Source organism: Delphinus delphis, chromosome 8, assembly GCF_949987515.2.
Source record: "Delphinus delphis chromosome 8, mDelDel1.2, whole genome shotgun sequence".
Classification (NCBI taxonomy): domain Eukaryota; kingdom Metazoa; phylum Chordata; class Mammalia; order Artiodactyla; family Delphinidae; genus Delphinus; species Delphinus delphis.
Genome location: NC_082690.1, coordinates 5,600,554 through 5,618,079, shown reverse-complemented (window position 1 = coordinate 5,618,079; position 17,526 = coordinate 5,600,554). Strand labels below are relative to the sequence as shown.

Here is a 17,526-nt window from a genome sequence, read left to right as displayed (position 1 = left end):
TCCTTGGACTCCATGGAAGTCTGGGGGTGTGGCTTATTCCTCAAAGCTGTATGGTAGCCTTAATCCATGTGCTTTTGGAAGGCTTAGAGAGGGAGAATGGAGGACAGGGACTTTTACTCTAGGAGCCCAGAGAAAGTCAAGACAGTCCTTCAGAGTCAAAGCTACATTGTTTCCTCCCTCACTTTCATCATGCTTCGTTCCTTCCTTCCTTCTTTCCTCAAACTGAGACCCAAATGAAGTGGAAGAAAATCTCTACTGAGATAAGAGTCAAGATGAAATATAATCATTCATTCGTTTTGATGACAAACACTCAGAAAGCGTCATCACTGTTCCAGAAACGGGCCAGGAACTGGAAGGCACAGTCTTTGCTCTCTAACTGATGTGACAGAGCTGGACAGGGTTTCATCCAATACCCAGCCCATCCTCTGTATGGAAAGAAAGAAAGAAAAGTCCAGGGAAGTGAAGAGGTTTGTTCAAGGTCAACGTGCCCAGGCAGATGTGTGTTTCCTCCCCATTTCAGACATTCCCTTCTGGGTGGATTTGGGGTGAGGGAGGGGGAATTTGTTCACAATCCATATACTGCCCTGTGACAACAGTTCCAAAGAATGCCAGGTGATGTTTTTAAAGCTCACCTTTGAAACGGTTCTTTCTCTGCCTGTATACGCCTGAAGAGTTGAATAGGAACAATCTACATAGGGGTCTCATGGACTATCGATCGCCTGCTTTCCCGTGTCAAGGAGCGCTTCCCTGTAAGACTGAGATCAGCACCCACGTACACGGAGTTGTGTGTTCCTGTGAGGTGAAACAGTCAGTTACGGCCACTGAACACCTAACCGGTCCCCGTGGAGCTGACTCTCCGCTCCTCTCCCGTCTCACCTTCCCTTATCACGTGCTGGTGGCCGAATCTCCCCCCCTGACTGCAAGATAATTCACATCCTCTGGTGTGACCGCTCCCTCCCACTTCAGCTCAGCATTATAAACAAGACAAGATGTAATAAAAAGGTAAAAAAGACAAACAAAAATACCTTTCACCAGGGGCTGGGTTGGGGACTAGAGAGTACCTCTGTCATTGGGGGAAAACAACACCCCTTTTTAGTCCAGAATTCATCAGATTCCTCCTATGGTGATAGAGAGGTCCTTTCACCCCAGCAACCAGGAGGCTCCAGCTGGGCATGTGCTTCTGAGATGGGTCCTGGCTAAGGGTCGCCAGTCTGGGGCCTGCTTCTGGGGACGTCGGCACCTCCGATGAGACGGTCAGCCTGAGAGGCATGGGAGGTGGGGCCCGGTGTTACTGCTGCAGCTATGAAACCTACTCAGACAGCCTCCTCCCACACTGATCTGAGAAGCTGGCAGATCTTTACAGCGGGGGTGCTGACAGACGTCTAAGGCTTCACCTCTGCTCAGTGGAAGGTTCCTGCTGTCATCTGGCATTTAAGGGGGGTTGCAGGGGTGTGGCTCCATTGTGGGCAGGAAGATGGAGAGAAAATTGCCAGATGGTGTTGAGGATTCCAAGTCTACCAGAAGAGAAAGAAAGACATTACTCACTGACACAAGAAGGCTGCCAACTCCACTTACAGATGCAGGACTTTGTGTGCAGGCAAAGTCTGTCCCGAGCCCGTGTGAGAGGATGAAGGAACCAGCCATGGCCTCTGAGAATTTGTGAGACGACAGAATATTTAAGGGGAAACTAGGGAGATGCCACGGTGTAGTAGTTGGAGAAATCACAGTATGCAAGACAATCTGCCCCCAAGGGCTCTACAGCTGCTGGAGAGGACAGACAGGCACGTCCTCAGGGGCAGGTCAGGACAGACCTACTCCAGGTGCAGCTCCATGAGCACAGCTGGATACAGTCCAAGCAAGGTGTGCTGAGCCCAGCCAATTCAAGGGAAACTTCTGTTTCATTACGTTTCAGTTCTTAAAAAGGAACCTCTTCATTACACATTGCTTCTCAGGGCAGCAGGTAAAAGGCACACAGAACTATGAACAGATACAATCAGCAACCACTTCTGCTTTTACATGGCATCTTTCCCACTTGAGCATTAATTATTTGGCATTTTCTCCCTGCTTTTCAGAAAGTTTTCTCTAGGAGGTTGAACTTACAGAGATGATTTAAGGGAGAGGAAAGCTTCAGCAGTATCTCCAGAGGCTGTTTTGCATTTTCTAATGTCTGAAGTTTTTACAACAGGTTTTCCATGGAAAACTCAACAAGTCACTAAACTCTCTGAGTCTCAGAACCCAAAGTCAGGGGAAGAGATTCCCATGGCTAACCTTTCTAGTCATCTGTCCTGTCAGTTTGGACTGCCATAACAAAATCCCACAGGCTGGGTGGCTTCAACAGAAATGTATTTCTCGTGGTTCTGGAGGCTGAGAAGTCCAAGATCAAGATGCTGGCAAGGTAGGTTTCATCCTGAGGCCGTTTCTCTTGGTTTGTAGGTGGCCACCTTCTCACTGGGGGCCCACGTGACCTCTTCATGTGCGTGAGGAGAGGAAGCTCTGGTGTCTCTTCATGCAAGGGCACTAATTTCATCATGGGGGCTTCCACCCTCATGACCTTGTCTAAACCTAACTACCTCCCCCTGGCTCACCTCCTGATACCATCACACTGGGGGCTAGGGCTTCAACATAAAAATTCTGCGGTGGGAGGGACACAAGCATTTTGTCTACAACATTGTGCGAATAGTTTGGAACATGTAAAGAAAGCATTTATGAAAATGTTTAATCTTAGGGTCGATGGTTATTCTGATTTCACAGAAGGGAATACTAGGGCAATCTTCCTCACAGAATATCAAATATGGAGTCAAGTATAAGAAATATCATACATTTAAGGTTTACCTGTAATTTTAAGTTGATGTCCATATTAATTTATCATAGAGACAATTAGACTAGTGGGACAGCCGAGTCAACCCACAAAGACTGGTAAGCTGATACAGGAGAAAAATTTAAGGAATAAAGAGACAGCAATTTTTGAGTTGCATAAGAAAGGAAAAATGACAGAGCTATGAAGTCTTTATAAAATTTTTTTTTCCTGTTATTATTTACTTAGTTTGGTTTTTAAGAAAAGGGTTTCAGAAATAAACACAGGAAAGGATTGGGTGAAGCAAACTATTGGTCCAAGGCTGCCTGCTATGAACAAGACTAGATGAGGAAAATTTCTATCACTTGGGAAACATCTACAGAAACCCTAATCTTATATAGATCTCAGGTCACTCCACTCCAGCAGTGGGCATTCTCCACATCCCAAACCTCAGGACGCGGAGCCTGCTGAAAGACAAGCTCTCACTCACCTCAATCCTCTCCAGACTGCTAGAAGGAGGTGCACAGCCCTGCTCTCCAAGCACTGAGGCCACGAGTATTACTGCCGTCTCCACACATGCATACTTATCTCCCCTCTTATGCGTCCAGACAAGCTCTCGCCTTGTAAGCAAATGCCGTATGCCACTCACAAGCCCATATCTGTGCAAGGCACACACCTGTACATGGGGGAAAATTCTGTTTCAAACATTAAAACAACAGCTTCTATCTCATCCAAACAGATCGTTGAAAAGGAAACTTTCTGGGTCCTCACCCATATGCAGGATATACAAAGCTGTCTGGAACAGATCTGGTATTAATTACCTAGTGCTCTACACTGGAATAAGTGCTTAATCCCAAGGAGGTTTACACTGGAGACTGACCAACCTGCCCTGGGGTGGATACACAACCAATCTTGGCTCCAGAGACTATTCCACATCATGTGTTGTGCAAATGTGCACTGGCACAGGAATGGACTTCATTCCTCAGCAGATGGGATCCTTCTTCCGTGGGCTGACTCTTAAGATAATATATGACCCAAGCACTGCATTGTCTAGAGCTTCCTACTTTTCACGAAATGCATCACTGTCTTAATTCTCAGACTGAACTTCTTCCTCCTTTACCTGCACTTGCCCTCTTTCAAGTCATGGCCTGGAGGCTCCTTCTGGGGCCCAGAAACAGCAGGCGACTTTCATGTTGACCTGCAGCTAATTTGGATGTCTTAGGTTCCTAAGTTTTCATTCTGATGGCAGCTGCCCAGTTTTGATCTGTGTTTGGGCAAATAGTTGCAGCAGCAAACTTGGTGGGGAAGATAGCAAACACCTGTGAGAGTGAAGCGGCATTTATGCTAGGCTTCCTTTTCTTCCTGGTTATTACTGTGTCTCTGAAGAGTTTTCCTTGCCGTATCTTAGACATGACTTAAACTATTAGAGAAGGTGTGAAATAGAGAATTTTGGATCTGGGACCAAAGGATTTCCAGAAAGCAAATGGGAGAGAAAGTTGTCTTTCTCTTCATGGAAACTGCATTCCTTACAAATTTGTGTCTGGGGCAGGAAGAAGTTGAGAATATTTCTTGCAGGCGGATTTTTGTTTTGTCTTCTGATCCCAGTGCGGTAAAGAGTAGGTGAAGGTGGGGACTTGGAAAGTAAACAGGGCACGCTGGGTGTTTTCGTGGCTGGATCATTTCAGAATCCATTTTCAAATCAGGACCAATTTTCTTTAAAAAGCGTATAGTTTTAGAACCTTACGGCCTACATACTTAGATGGCAAACAGCACTCTTATAAAACTGTGTGGGTTTTGGCGATAGAAAAATGAACTTCCTTCACTTGATATTTGCTTTAGAATAAAGATATAAGCTCCTAAAAAGGAAAACCTGGCTTCGCCTCATCCCTTTCTCCATCTTTTGTCCCCAGCAAATTCTTCTTTCATTCAACTTATTCACATACTTTACCTCCTAAGAGTTGATAAGCATCATAGTCTTTAATTAAACGAGCTTCAGTATTTATTTTGCACTAGGTAGATAAAAGGGTTGAGAAGGCACCGGGATATAACGGGAGTAGAACAGATACAATGTTCGTTGCCCTTGAAGAATTATAACCTCTTGCTGAAGACCCCACATGTATGCACAAGGACCTGAGAGGCAGCGTGTTGATAGGTAACTCTGAGTGGCACAATCAGATAAAGCTTTAAGGAGAAGGTTGAACTTGAATGGCTCTGACAGATAGAGGGTGCCCACCCACGCACAGCTGGAGGAAGGAAGGGAATCTACCTGGAGAAAGGGCATGGGCCAAAGGACGGAAGCAGGAGAGAGCAGAACACTGGCCCCTAGACTTCTGTGAAACTATCTCATCCAACTTCCTGGCTAAACCAACTCCATAATACATTCTGTCCCCAAGTAAAAGTCCTACTGCCAACCAAGCCCACATGATTCTCCTAGAGACACATGAAGCCTTAATGAACGGTGTCCTCACTGTTCTTGAAAGAATCTGGTTTGCCATCACTATGTTGAATTTGGACTCTGTGTATTTGTAAAGGATATAAACTCTAAAGAAAGGGCTGTTTTTTTCCCTCAATAAGGTCTGTCCTCCCTAATGGCAAGATATGAAATGAAGTGCAGACATTTTGCTAAATCATGGTAAATCTTTCTGACAGCTACAGGGGCAGAATGATTCTTTATCAAGGGGCACAGACAAAAGGGCTGATGCCCCAAGCTTACAGATCACCACACAATGCTATACCCAGCACAGAGAAGTCACAGCTTCTGTGGTCACGATAGTGCCTTTATCTGCAACCTCAGACTTTTGTGTTTATCTGTCTTGGTCTTTATCCCCCATTGATTAATCCAAGTGTCTGGAAGTAAGTATGACCCACTCTCCATTGGTTATAATAATATAGTGCAACAGTAACAGGGAACATATGGAGAAGAAAAAAACGTCGAAGTGTGCACGTGACCACATGTAAAATAAACAACAAGGATTTCCTGTATAGCACAGGGAACTATATTAAATATCTTGTAATAAACTATAATGAAAATAATCGAAACATTAAAAATGGATATACACATATATACGTATAACCAAATCACTTTGCTGTATACCTGAAACTAACAAACATTGTAAATCAACTACCCTTCAATTGAGAAAAAGTCAAAGTGCGGATTATTTATACATAAGCCGTAGATTTACCTCCTTAACCTCTGTGGCACTTTAATACCAAAATTAGCTTGCATTTCCTAAACGAACATTGGTGAGAAAGAGGCCTATCTGGGATAGGCCTGCCAGTCACTTGGGGGAAATGGCAGAGCTGCCCGCTACCCGTTAGTGACACTTAAAATGTCACTTAGGAAACGTTTTCTAAGTTTGGATCTTGATTCTATTACTTTTCTTTCATTCCCCTCCAGCCCTCCACACCCAGAAGCAGTGTGCCAGTGGCCCCTAGAGAAGCGCCTGTGGGTGAGGTCTGCAGGGTCAAGATGTGTGGGGAAACCAGACTCTGTCCTGCTGGTGAAGATGTCAAAGCCAGGAGTAGTTCTCTGTATCCTATCACTTGCTTGTGTGCACTTCCAGAAAAGCCGAGTTCACAGGTACTTTCAGACCAGAGACAGGTGGGAGTGCGCGGGACGCGGCAGGAGGGCTCAGCGAATCTGAGAAGAGCGCAGTGCACGTGCCACGGGGGCTGCTGGCGCCCGAACTTCCTCCACCGCTTCGTGCTGCCTCTGCTTCAACCCCGCTGCTCCTGGCTCACGGCCGGGAAACGTTATGATGATTTTCACTTGTTTCTTGCTTGACACATTCTTCTGAGTTCGTGTTTTCCCGCCTGTTTTTAAGAAAACCAGACCCTGCCGTCTCTGTGCACTATGAAGTAGCAGACCAGTCTCAGGGTGCGGGAGGGGCTTTGGGGTAGCTGCCAGTGTTCCGTGTGTAGCGGCCTCCTCACCCTTTACGCCACAGAGGAGCGACGGAGGCTTGCTGGCTGGAAACCCTTCCGCCTCCAGCGCTTTGTTCTCTGGCCCACCAACGCAGTGCAAGCAAGCGCTGCCCTGTGACTTCCGGCTCTCCCGGTGGAAAGGGGACAGAGGAGCCGCGTTATGGCGGAGCCCGCCCAGCGGGGCTTCAAGGAGCGCAGCATCATGCTTTCCCTTCTCCCCCGTTACGGCTCCTGCTCCCGTCTGCGGCGCGCAGGACGGCGAGGAGCAACTGCAGGCTCCCGGGCCGCGGCGGCGGGGTCTGGCCAGAGCGCGGCCGCCGTGGGTCCGGAGCCAGGCTGCTCCACGGCTCCGTCCAGGAGCTGAAGAGGGGCCAGTAATGGCACCGCTGCGTCCCAGCAGGGCGCCGGCGCTTGACAAACCTGCTCTTACACGTGATCTCGATTGACTCTCAAAAGGGTTGTTACGTTTTCGCCCCTTTTTCTACCAGAGACCTGAGTCCCGGTGCAGGTGAGTTACCCAACCACATGGCGTCCTCAGAGCCGACTAGGTGGCAGGGCCAGGACTCCGCCACCTCAAATGCAGGCAGCGGCGGGAACAGGCCGGGAGGGAGCAAGGGGGTCAGGAGGGGCTGAGGCAGGAGCCGAGTCCCAGGGGCAGGACCAGGCCGGGCGGTTCGCGCGCGTGTGGTCGAGCCCCCGGTTCCCGGTAGCAGGCCTGCAGATGACAGACGCTCTCAGGGGGGCTCTTCCTTGACCCCCGCCGTGCAGAGGGAACCCACCGAGGTCCCTCACCCGCTGGGCCCTCGTGCTCACAGGCCCCCTCCGCCTGACCCCCCCGGGGCTCCCGCCTCGGCTCTCACCCCTCCCTCCCCACACCCCGGGCTCGCCCTGTGCTGGGCCGCACGCAGCTGTCTTTAAAATGTCCGGATTGCTGTAACATACACCAAAACGTGCCGTCTCAGCCACTTCGAAGCGTGCAGTTTAGCAGGGTTACAAACACACTGGTGTAGACGGGTCTCCAGGACCGCTTCCTCTCTCGTGAGGCGGAACCTCCGCACCCACTACACGGCCACCCCTGGCCCTCGACCGCCATTGCATCTGTCCTGTGGGCCTGGCCGCTCGGGGCACCTCAGATAAGAGGCCAGACAGGATGTGTATGCTGGGGACTCCCCGTAACTCTACCCACCTGGTTCACTGTGCTCTCCACCTGGACGCCTCCCCATTGCTTCACCGGCTAATTCCCGTTAATCCTTTAGGAGTCAATTCAGATGTTATCACCTCAGGCTCTCCCTGGCTCCCCAGCCTCGATTAAGTGCCCCTCCTGTATATTTAGTGGTGCATTAGCTGCACCCAGTTGGAGGTGGCGACCGAGTCCTAAGCCCCTGATACTTGAGGTGCGGTTGAGGGCCTGCATTCTCACTGGCTACCTCTGGGAGCTTGTGAGAATGCAGTTCGCTAGGCCTTTACCAGGGCGCCAGGTCACTCACGCACACTCCAGTTCAGTAAGCACTGTTCTCACTGGATGAGGGGCCTGGGCCAAACCCGGCCGGCCGCCCTCTGTGTGAACAAAGCTTTATGCCAACAGCCGGTCATCTGAATACACACTGCCTGTGCCTGCTTTCACACCACAGTGGAAGGGCTGAGCAGCTGCAACAGAGACCACCATGTGGCCACACAGCCTAAAATACGTGTTCCCTGGCCCTTTACCACAGACATCTACTAGACCATAGGCTGCTTCAAAGTGAGAACCCGTCTTGTTTTGCTTTGTAAGAAAGGCAGATTAGCACAATGGTTATGTGTGTGGGCCTGAGGGCAGACTGACAAGATTTGTATCTCAGCTCTGCCATTTCCCTCAAGTGACTGGCAGGTCACCGTCTCTGTGCCTCGTGTTCCCTTATAAAGTGGGGACAGAGAGTAGAACTACCTCACAGGGCTGATGTGTGGGTTACGTAAGGTAACGGACGTGAAGGGCTTCACATGGCACCTTCCGCAAACATTACCCTTAGCTGGTTCGCTATTTTTAGAGCACCGGGGACTTTGGTGATGCTGGCAGGATGGCCCCTGCACCTGACACTGTTTATCAACGCCCATTCTCTGCTTCTTCCTTGCTAACATCTAATTATTTTTTCAGGTATCTAACCTTCCGGGAGAGTGACCTCCTCCCTGGGCGACAAACACGACTACGAGCCAGTCGTGGTCACGCATCCTCAATGTCAGTGTACTGGCTTAGGGGCGGGCAGTTCTGGCCAACGGGTCAGGAGAAGAGGAATCTTGGAGGGCTTCTGGAAAACGGTTTCCTCATTCTTTAGAAGAAAACGTGGGAGAGATGCCCCCGTTCTTTCATGGATATTTGTTATATGTGAATGTGATGCCCTGAAGCGCAGCAACTATGAAGGTAGGCAGTCTGAGGACGAGCTAACATGTTTACAAGGGCAAAGCAAAAAGATGGGAAGAATCTGGGCCCTCTATGAGGTCAGAGTTGTTGAATCCATCAACCCCTGGGCCTCACCCACTCAGGTACTGATCTGAGGGAAGACGATAAATGTTTCTAGTAATTTAATTTCAGGCTAAAGCAACCTAACTCATATAGCCAGGGACCATGCTGACACATATTTTTACTCCACCCAGGACCTAACAACTGTTGTTGGGTGCCATGAGCAAAGGAAGAGTGGAAGCTGGAAATGAATGGGCTGGAGAATCACGAATGTTCCAGGTTAGTGTAGGTCCAATTCTTCATTCATCACTCTCTCTCTCAGCTGGAGTATCTTTTCCTGAGACCTGTGGCTCGCTCCCAAATGCTTATCTCCCTTGTTGTCTGAACCTACTACCTAAACATGGGAGGTCGTTTCAGAGCCAGATGGGGTTTGATTATTTCCTTGACGACATCCATTATTTCCCTTCTGGGTAGGAGGAGGGTCTGCAGACAGCTGATCTTTTTGAGGCAGAGAGTATGGAGGTGGGGTCTCTTATAGAACACGAAATACAAGGAAGTGTTCTTTGGGCTGGAAGTATCAAAAGATTGCTTAGAATTTACCGTTATAGGGGTTTAACGGTGTTGTCAGCTTGTGTACTGGTTTTGTGTCATATCTGAGCCAGAACTAGTAGCAGAGATTCAAAGCAACATAGGTGGCAAGTACACATGAGAGCAAAGCATGGGGAGAGAAGGGCAGCAGAGCACGGGGCTGCCCCCCACCTCTCCTGGAGAGCACCCTGGCCCTGGCGGTGGGAGGGAGGGGCAGCACAGTGTCGCTGGGCCCCCTGCAGTCCCTCACCCTGCAGACACTTACCACAGGGAGAAATGCTGAGCGGCTTCTCCTGTGAGTGCCCCAGGTTGGGAGATGCTCTGAGAACTCTGGAGCCATAAAGTGACTGTAACAATTAACTTTTTGTTTTGTTTTGGTTTTGTTTTTTTTGCCGTACACGGGCCTCTCACTGTTGTGGCCTCTCCCGTTGCGGAGCACAGGCTCTGGACGCGCAGGCTCAGCGGCCATGGCTCACGGGCCCAGCCGCTCCGCAGCATGTGGGATCCTCCCGGACCGGGGAACGAACCCCTGTCCCCTGCATCGGCAGGCGGACTCTCAACCACTGCGCCACCAGGGAAGCCCAACAATCAACTTTTAAGGCAGAAGGAACCAAGTGACATGACCTTATTCATCCCCTTGCCTTTAGGCACTAACAGTACCACTAAAGCCCCCAATTACCTCACTACATGTTTGATGGTTAAAAGCCTTCCGGGGTGGGGTGTGGGGAAGCAGAAAGATTTCACAGGTCTCTCCCGTGAGCCGTTTTAATCTAAGAGAACTTTGACACTTGTCCTAGACCCACCCTGTTCTCGCCAGTCCAACCCCAAGACCCTCTTCCAAGTGGAAGGGTCCCAGTTCAGTGGCATCAGGCACGCCCCAGCAAGCGCAAGCTAAAGGGACGAGGGTGAGCGAACCCCCCGTGGTGAGACCTATGTGCAGCGCCTACCTCCTGGCTCTCCGTCCCTCCTTTCCTTCCACCAATTTCTACGAATTGTCCGTCTTTCTAATGGACGCCATGCCTTTGCTTTCACCACTGGTGCTCTTCAAGACTAATTAGATCCTGAAGGAACAGGAAGTAAAAAGCGGTTTCTGGGTAAGCTGCTAATGTTCGTGGCTTAGAGCTAAAGTGGCCTGACAGAGACCTGCAGAGAAGAGAACCCTCACTCCTCCCTCCGGGCATTCTCAGCCAAGAGGCAAGTGCTTCCCTTCCCTCGGGCAGCTCTGGGCTGAATATGCAACTTGCCATTTGATTGGGTTGAAGGAAGACTGAGGAGGCCACAAAGGTCAAAACTCACTTGCTCTTGGGGAGGGGGTTAGAAAGCTAGTAAAGAAAACCTGCGGTGCAGCTGTCTCAGGAGAGGGTACGGAGGGTTGGGTGGATCTACCAGAAGTGTTGTCAGTCTGTGCTGGGGTCTTCGGGACAGGAAGAGTACAGCCACCCAGGGAGAAAGCCTGCAGTGACACCCTCTACGGGGCCGATGTGCTGGAAGCACGCCTTGAGAAAGGTTTCCCTCCCTCTTGCGGGGCTGTTGGGAAGCTACGTAGGACCAGGGGTCTGGCTTTCCAGAGTGGTCCCAAATGAATTTTCAGTTTCCTGGTGGGAACAGCGAACTCAGAAGATTGTCTTCTCTAAGAAAATCTGGCTATGGTTTTTCTCCTGGTCTACCTAGAGCCTGCACTGGTGGGTGAGGCACACGTGTGCATAGGGCCAGGCTATCGGCAAACAACCTTAGGGAGGAGGGCAAAGGAGAGGCAAAAGGGGCTCATTCCTCTACCTCACAGCTTCCTTTTCCAAAGGAAGCAGGATCCGCCCACCAGCAACAGTCCAAACACCACCAAAGAGGCATGGAAATGGGTATGCATGCAACTGGTCCATATACCCCCTCATCGCCTGGTACAAATGGAGTATAAGTTGGGGGAGAACTGTGCCACTGAGACCCCAGGCCTTCTGAGCCACAGCCCAGTTCCAGAGACACAGCCCTCCTGACTGGTCTCTGGGTGGCAGAGTAATGCTCCCTTCCTAACCTTCGAAGAAATGGGTGAAATAACCTCTGGCTAAGGGGAGATGCCCATCTTCTTGGGGCTGCCTGGGGTGTCTGTGGCAGAGCTGGTTATGGCGGACTCCTCAGCAGAGGCACTGAGATCCAAGAATTCCAGGATGATGTCCCAAAGGCAGTAAATCAAATGCCTGAAACAAATGAACAAAACAACTCAGAGGAGGGTCTGGCTCGGTCTAGAGACACCAGATCCTGTTTATGACATTTATCTTCCCTCTCCCTTTCCCCTCTACTGATATCCTTAGTGGACTCCAAACATCAACAGCTGGACAAAGCCTCTGTCATGAAATGAAAGTCTGTTGAACTCATAAAGGCTATGACCCCAGTAAAGGTGGAGATGGTACTCGAGACTAGATGTTAGGAAATTCCACATTGCTTTATAGCTAGCTACATTAGCACATTGGCACTGCTCTGAAGAACTCTGAAGGAGGGAAAAATCCCTGTGATAACAACTTACTAAGAATTTTCAGGTTACCTGTGATGAGGTAAAGCCAGGAGCCTTGAGGTGCGAGAGTGAGCAGACACGGTGAGCTGCAGGACGGGGGTGAGAGGGGAGTGGGCGAGCACTCAACACGTGCAGAAGATTCCACCCCAAGGTACCAGCCAGGGAAGCACTGACCTCTCTGCACTATTCAAGGAGGTGCACCAGCATTTCTGGTCCCCTTATCAGAGGCCAACTCATCATCTTGTCTACCTCACATCAGGCAAAGACCCATGATGAAAGTACTGCCCAGGCCAAGGGCTGCTCTCGAGATGCTCACAGGGGCAGGCAGGTGTCAGGAAGGACAGGCCTGGGGGTGACAGGGCCTTTTCAGTAGCTCACGTCGGGGCCTGCATCGAGTTCTTCCAAATGCAAACGGTGGCTGCTCCCACCAGCTTCCGACCACCTGACACCTGCTCAGAAGCCAGCACAGTGGGTTTTACCCAGTGTGTGTGGACCTGGTCATCACACTCTGGGGCCAGGGCCCAGGGCAAGGAGAGACTGCGGCACCGTTCCTCTCAGTGAAGCTGTTCGCCCAGAAACCCGAGATGCCTCAGACCAGAGACGGCATCAGCCGTGCCTACCGGTTGATGAGGGGCTGCCGCAGTGACTCCAAGACAAGACTCCAGCTCAGCCGGCATTTGTTCACCCCAAGGATTTCTACGACGATATCTGAAGAGGAAAAACAGATGTGGTTTTAGTGTCACTGCTGAAGCTTTAGCTTCTAAGGGGTTTGTCTCCTCAAGATATCTGCTGTCTTTAATCATATTGGGTACTTCTGGCACACCTCTGAACCACACAGCCAAACTAAAATCGTCAGAAAATAGGGAAAAGCCAAGAAAAATGTTTCTTAACTTTAGGTATCTAAATTAGAATGGGCCTCAAGAAACAATCTGGTAACCCGTCACTAAAGTGCAGGTACTTCTGATACAACATGTTAGGCTGGAGAACAGAGGTAAGTAAGAGTGAATAACACTGTCCAAGGCTAAGAGTTCACTACTGTACCCTGCTTCCCCCAGCACAACCAGAGGCAACAAACTGCCTTCCCCGCCCTCCAAAAGACCATATAAAGCAAAGGGAAAAAACCTTCTTCAGAGTTTGTTTTTATCTGCCGCTAAGGACCATGCCCTTCACTCACTGGCCCCAAGTTACCAAGCTCAGCTTCTGCAGGACCTGTATCATTTTCTTCCCTGGTCCAAAGCAGAGACCCAGAGGTCTTCATCTGGTGGGAAAATGAAGAGACCTGCCCTAAAGTGAGCCTTCCCATTCCCTTAGCATCACTGGAAGTCCTGATCATTTTCCTGTTTGCCTCAGAAATGGTGGGTCAACAAATTTTTGCGTTTAGCCACAGTCAAGGCCCTTTTAAAAAACGGGGAAGGGTGTGGCTAATGGTGGTGAAGCGGAGGGGAAGGAACAGTTATTGGTATAATCAGTCTCACTGTCCAATCACCTGGCAGGACTCCCATCAGGCTCTGCAAAGCCTGTTTCTCAGCAGCCGCCTTCTGCTCCTGGGTCCTTACGGGTCGAGGATACTCAGGCAAAAGCCCGCCAGGCCAGATGGATTCCTGAAGAAGCCGGAGGTACTGCACCCAGCGCTGAGGACACGTCAGAGTAGCTACCTGCACCTCTAGCCACCTGTGGTCGAAGACAGAAGGGTCAGGTAAACCTGGAGGAAAGGATGCAGGGAGGTGTGAGTCATGTGAGCAATCAGAACAGAGCAAAGCCAAGTGAGCACCGACTCTCACAGGTGAAACCAAGCCAATCCACAACTTGGGATCACAGAATTTGAAGATGAGTAATAATACTATCATAGTTATTCACTGAGTGTCTGCTATGAGGCACGTGTAGTATTAGGGGCTTTAGAACAGAACATTAAAGGGGCCTGTGGCTCTGGGGAAGGCTGCACCTTTCCAACTGTCCTCCAGTGGAAAGCACCAGAACTTCTCAGTAACGTGTACACACAGCCTTCAGAGTGCAGGGTTTGGTGATTTTGTACAAATTCCTCTCCCCAGCCACCCTGTCCGTATCCAGTTGCTCTTCAAGCCCCCAGGACCTGTCCTGAGGACTCCCTTCGTCTGCCCCTTGCTCCTTACACACCGTTCCAGTAACAGAAATCTGTCCCTCTGGCAAAACCTGTTCAAACTCCACCTCCTCCACGAAATCCTTCCTGAGCATTCCAGCCAGAAATGCTCTCTCTCCTCAGGCCTCCTCTGGCACTCAGTTCTAGAACACAGATTTGGCACCAGAATTTCACTTTGGAACATGAATTATCTTCTCATGTATGTACAGCTTGACTTTTCCAGCTGAACTGTAAGCTCCACAAGAGTCCCCATAACAGAAACTTCCCAGGTGAAATAGTGGTTGACTGACTGGCAATTGTTCTTATTACAATGACAATTTACCCTCTGTCTTGCTTTCAAAAACGAGTCAGTAACTCTGAGGGGGCAGGTATACCAAACCTGCAGTTCCTGCAAGGCGTTTCAACGTTAATTCTTCGTTTGTCTCTGCATTTTTTCAGAGTGATACGGTCACTAGCTGGGGTTTAAGACTGCAGAGGCCTCCTTCGCAGGTCCCGTTTTGAGACTGGCATGGCTGTGGCTGTGATGAATGAACCATCAGCCACGATACTCATGCACAGAAGACTCCATTTGGTACCGCACCACATGCAGCTCATGCCATCACTCTCAACCCGAGCTACTTGTCGCCCATCCAAGAGCAGAGGGGGCTGCCAACGCAAACTTTATTTAACCTCCACTCTGCCAGACAGTCTGCATTCCACTCAAGCTAGGCATTCCAGCTTTGGGGGCTGCAATCCCCCAAGCCCAGGGCTCACAAATGATTCTAAGAATAGGAAGTCTGAAAGGTAATGGCAGGGCAAGAATGGCAGACGTCGATGGACATCAAGAGCGGCACAAAGCTGCCCCTGCCTAAAATAGCCACCACAATTGTATTGTTATTATTAGGGCCGCATCTCCTTCTTACAGGGCTTTTCATTCAGTGAGTCTAAGACGCCTGATGAAAGGGATCCAGTAGCAAGAATTCCTGTTCCTGTTTATAGAAGAGGGTCACCAAAGGGAGGTGGATGCGATGACCTGATCAGGTTCTCTGCAGGGAATCAAGTGACCCAACTCGTCTTCACCTCAAGTCACATACACTTGTGTGACTTTAGCTAAGGTGAAGGACCTGCACCAGCGTCTCACCTAAGTGATTTGAGGGAGAGGGGCAAGGACCTGAGAGTCAAAAAATTTAAGTCCTCCAAAGGAGCCAGGAGAATCCTCAACAAAAAGGCTTCAGCCAGCATTGGTTCTAGCTCAGCTTCTCATGCACAGACGCATACAACAGGCTGGCTTGCCCTTCTCTTTGTCCTCAGGAGCCAGTAGTACCTGTGACTCAACTCTTCAGAGAGATCTTAACATCCACTCAACCCTTCCTCAGCTAAGCATAGCATACGACAGCAAACCTGGGCACCTCGGTCACCTTCAGGGCACGTTTTACAACATATGAGTCTCACGGTTTTGAATTAATGGTCATTCACTCGATGGGAACAGGACCTCGAGCTGCATTTGGGCAAGGAGGTCCTCTCTGTTCCCTCCCACAGTGACTGAGTGTCTCATGCACACATCCTTGATGCAAAACAAATGTGTGCACGTGGCAAAATATAAACTTATACAAATATACTAGACTGTACCTCATCAAACTCTAAATGGGGGCATTGGGAAGAAGAACCAAAGCGTGAAAAAGTTAAGAGTAACCTAGGAGTGGGAAGGTTAAAAAGAAATCTGTGTCTTGAAGCAAAAGGAATGGAACTTATGTGTCTGCAGTCCAGTGTGTCACAACAGTTTCCCAGCATCAGTTTCTGGAATCTGCTGCTATCACTATTAAGCTAACAGACAGCTCAAGTTTCAAGGGGGATACACACACACATATCCCTTGGACTATTTACTATTTACAAATTATTTATAAGAAATCATCTACTAAATACAAATGTTATTGTTTACGTAATACAAGATGCATGAGGTAAATACACTAAAATAAATACGGTAGAGAATAGCCTCAAATAGCACTGGTTTTATTTTCTACTACTATTCTAGTTCTGATATTCGATTTAGGTACCTTCTTCTACCATCCTACCTTTTTCCCAAAGAAAAGAAGAAAAAAAGCCAAACCACATCTGTTCCGTCTGGCCATCTCTGAATGATTCAGAGCACAAAGAAGCCTTACTAGGGGGCCCAGAATAGGCAATAAAATGAGAAAAAAACAACAACAGATGTAACTGAGACATGCAAGAGCCTCTATGATGCCAGACGTGGGATGCAGAGATCAGGGCATCCATTCCACTGGGCGCGCATGTCCAGTCCATGCTCAAAGGAACCTGGTCTGAAACAGCTATACGCAGAGGGATGAAGCAGTGGCTATAAAGGAGACAGTTTAATACGAGGGCTTAAGATGGCACTTCAAGGTTAGCAGAAGGTCATTTTCCATCAAAACAGCAGAATCAAATCTCAAGAGGAAGGGGAGAAAGCTTTAAGGGACCACATCTAATTAGCCAAATTCCCCTCACTTCCTTTCTAAGATTGCTGCTATGGCTGAGTAGGAAGGCCCTGAATGAGTATGGCTTAATGGGGAGGGAGGGGGAGAAGGACAGTGAAATAATAACTGAAAATATTCACAAGAGCAATAACTATATTCTAACAAAAATGCCTGGTGCAGTCTAAATGAAAGATAGTAACAGACTGCTTCCTGAATCCTCTTCACCCACTGGGCTGTACCTCTGTATCCAACACAAGGGCGATGATGCCTCAGCCACTTACAACCGACCGGAAGTACCAAATACAGGTCAAAGAGAAAGAGAGAGAAAAAGAAGATGACGTTAAAGCTTCTGTCACTTTAAACAGACCTACAGACTGCAGGTGTCCACTCATCCTGTCACCCTAGAGCAGGGTTACCAGTCATCTAAATGGGTTGTTGGGCACAGGATGTTTTTCAAACTGTGGCTGAACAGCATTAGAGGTCATGGCGTCTACTCTGTGGTTTGTGACAACGTTTAAAAGAACACCTAAATGTAAATAGATAAGAACAGAAAACATAAAAGTGCACCTCAAGTTTTGGGACCCTTTTACTTATGCATGTATATATGGATATAGCAGATCTGTATTTGTGTGTGTGTGTGCGTGTGTGTGTTCAGAGCGGGTCATGATGTAAAACGTATTTTTTACTGTGAGATGAAGTTTAAAAAAAGTTTGAAAA

At 49.0% G+C, this 17,526-nt stretch overlaps 1 protein-coding gene across 7 annotated transcripts in view; it reads right to left on the bottom strand.

Annotated features, from left to right (window-relative positions):
- Positions 1 to 1,048: 1,048 nt before the first annotated feature.
- SNX19 (sorting nexin 19) overlaps positions 1,049 to 17,526 on the bottom strand; it is a 45,314-nt gene continuing 28,836 nt past the window's right edge. Inside the window, exons 9-12 of one of the 7 annotated variants that reach the window (XM_060017647.2) lie at positions 13,730 to 13,914; positions 12,864 to 12,951; positions 11,767 to 11,929; positions 7,607 to 10,801 (exon numbers count right to left, since the gene is read on the bottom strand). In XM_060017647.2, the coding sequence (XP_059873630.1) occupies positions 11,797 to 11,929; positions 12,864 to 12,951; positions 13,730 to 13,914 (406 nt within the window). In that variant the 3' untranslated portion in view covers positions 7,607 to 10,801; positions 11,767 to 11,796. Of the gene's footprint in view, positions 1,515 to 7,606; positions 10,802 to 11,659; positions 11,930 to 12,273; positions 12,330 to 12,863; positions 12,952 to 13,729; positions 13,946 to 17,526 lie in introns of those variants that run through there. The other 6 variants (XM_060017648.2, XM_060017650.2, XM_060017649.2 and 3 more) reach the window with 6 other exon arrangements.